This window comes from Sinocyclocheilus grahami, unplaced genomic scaffold (assembly GCF_001515645.1).
Source record: "Sinocyclocheilus grahami isolate Dianchi unplaced genomic scaffold, SAMN03320097.WGS_v1.1 scaffold164.1, whole genome shotgun sequence".
NCBI classification, from domain to species: domain Eukaryota; kingdom Metazoa; phylum Chordata; class Actinopteri; order Cypriniformes; family Cyprinidae; genus Sinocyclocheilus; species Sinocyclocheilus grahami.
The window spans coordinates 882,078-883,931 of record NW_015505343.1 but is presented as its reverse complement, the minus strand read 5'-3'; the positions used below and the strand labels follow the sequence as shown (position 1 = coordinate 883,931).

The following is a 1,854-nucleotide window of genomic DNA, read 5'->3' as shown; positions in this document are numbered from 1 at the left end:
GAGAGAGAGAGAGAGAGAGAGAGAGAGAGAGAGAGTGAGTGTGTGTTTTTAATCACATAGGATCCTATTGGCATCCATAACTTCACTGAAACTATAAATCGATAATGACTTAATGACTATTCATGCCTTTTTGTATGCCAGCGCTGACTGATGGCTGCAAAGCAACATATGCAAAACAGACTTTGAAAAACATGCAAGGTGCAATTTAAAATTACAGCCACCGAGAGCTGTCTAGCTTGAGTTTTTTATTTTTTTCTATTTTCATAAGAGTAGAAATAGAGCATATTGTGAATACATGTTTGAGTGTATTTCTCAGAAAGCACACAGGATCTTCATCAGCTGTGTTTGACGCTATCTGATGTGTTAATGCTGTATCAAAAGGCCTTCTTCACACTATTGCTCAACAGTAATACTGCGCTCTGGCAGACTTACAGGATGCAGCTCTCCTATGACCATAGAGCTGGCCATCTCACGTGCATCTGTCGAGTGGCCGACGTCTTCAAAGCTCTCTGTGGCATCTCCACCCGCCTGCTCTCGCAGCACCTCCTCTCCACCCGGGTGCTGTGGACACCAGCAAACACATCAGATCATCCAGTTTAAAGCGTATTGCTTACTTATAAATACCCTTTTGACCTTTGAAAAATACTGCCTAGGAAATTATCAGTTGATTTAAGCGCACCGAGTCATGCAACTTAAAATACCTTGTGTGCATTTTTAGATCTAGCAAGAGTAATGTTACTAGATTAAGTAGTTTTCTAGATTTCGATAATATGGAAAGAGGTGATAAGTTAGGTTAGGGTGGTTATATAATTATTACAGCAAGGTAGTGTGTGATGCAACTATTGCTTCCCTTCACATAAACCTCATCAATAGTAATCAAAAATAACTGTGCATTTAATTATATTAGGTTTTATTAAATACATTTCTACACGGTTAATGCACTAATGCTAATTCCACACTTAACTGTTGTAATCTTTTCGGTCCAACTTTGAGGGCACGTGGCAAAGGTCACTCCATTCAATTCTTACTTTTCAAACTTTTGTACTAGGCGTTTTTAAATGTATTCGCTTATAAACTCTATGCATTGTGTATATTTCACTCCATGCATTATGCATTACACAATTCTAGTTTGCTTGGTTACACAATGCAGTACATACACTTAATGCATGCATTACACAATTCCAAAGCGACAATACCTTAATGCGAATATTTTTGGCACCAAACTGAACATTTGAGAATTGTTTTCAAACTCACCTCCTCGAGAAACTTTGTGACGTCGTACACTTTATTATGAATGATAATCCATGTGCTTTTAAAAGAGTTCCGTTCCTCCACCTCTGACAATCGATAATATTTAACACCCGTTCCGTCTGTTTCGTTGGTTTCCATTTGTTTGTTTAAATGCGTGTTATTTGTGAGGAAGGTTACAGAAACTCTCCAAAAGTTCCCTCACGTACTTCAATACTGGACCGACCAGCAACAATTGTATTTCCTAACTCGCCAGGCAACGCCCATTCCGCTCAGGACGAAATCTGATTGGACGACATCACGCTTGGGTTGCCTAGCGTGTCTGTTTTGATTGGACCGAGGGCTGTCAATCAGCACACTGGGTTATATGTTACTCGGCAGAAGTTCACGAAAGTTCACGAGAGCGCACAGTCACGGAAGCGTTGCGGTTTATCGCCATCTCGTTAATCTAGTGATGTTCGTTAGGAAGTGTGTTGCCCTTAAAGTCATTTTAGCCGCCGTTGTTGATCTTGTTTAGGTGTTTCTGTCACACAAGAGCAGTGTTGGGGATAATGCTTTACAAGTAACGCGAGTTACGTAATCAGATTACTTTTTTTCAAGTAACTA

At 39.9% G+C, this 1,854-nt stretch overlaps 1 protein-coding gene across 2 annotated transcripts in view; it reads right to left on the bottom strand.

The window, feature by feature from the left end:
• cyb5a (cytochrome b5 type A (microsomal)) overlaps positions 1-1,511 on the bottom strand; it is a 10,430-nt gene extending 8,919 nt beyond the window's left edge. Inside the window, exons 1-2 of one of the 2 annotated variants that reach the window (XM_016282708.1) lie at positions 1,255-1,511; positions 433-561 (exon numbers count right to left, since the gene is read on the bottom strand). In XM_016282708.1, coding sequence (XP_016138194.1) covers positions 433-561; positions 1,255-1,389 — 264 coding nt within the window. In that variant the 5' untranslated portion in view covers positions 1,390-1,511. The remainder of the gene's footprint in view (positions 1-432; positions 562-1,254) is intronic. The other variant, XM_016282707.1, reaches the window with a different exon arrangement.
• Positions 1,512-1,854: the final 343 nt, after the last annotated feature.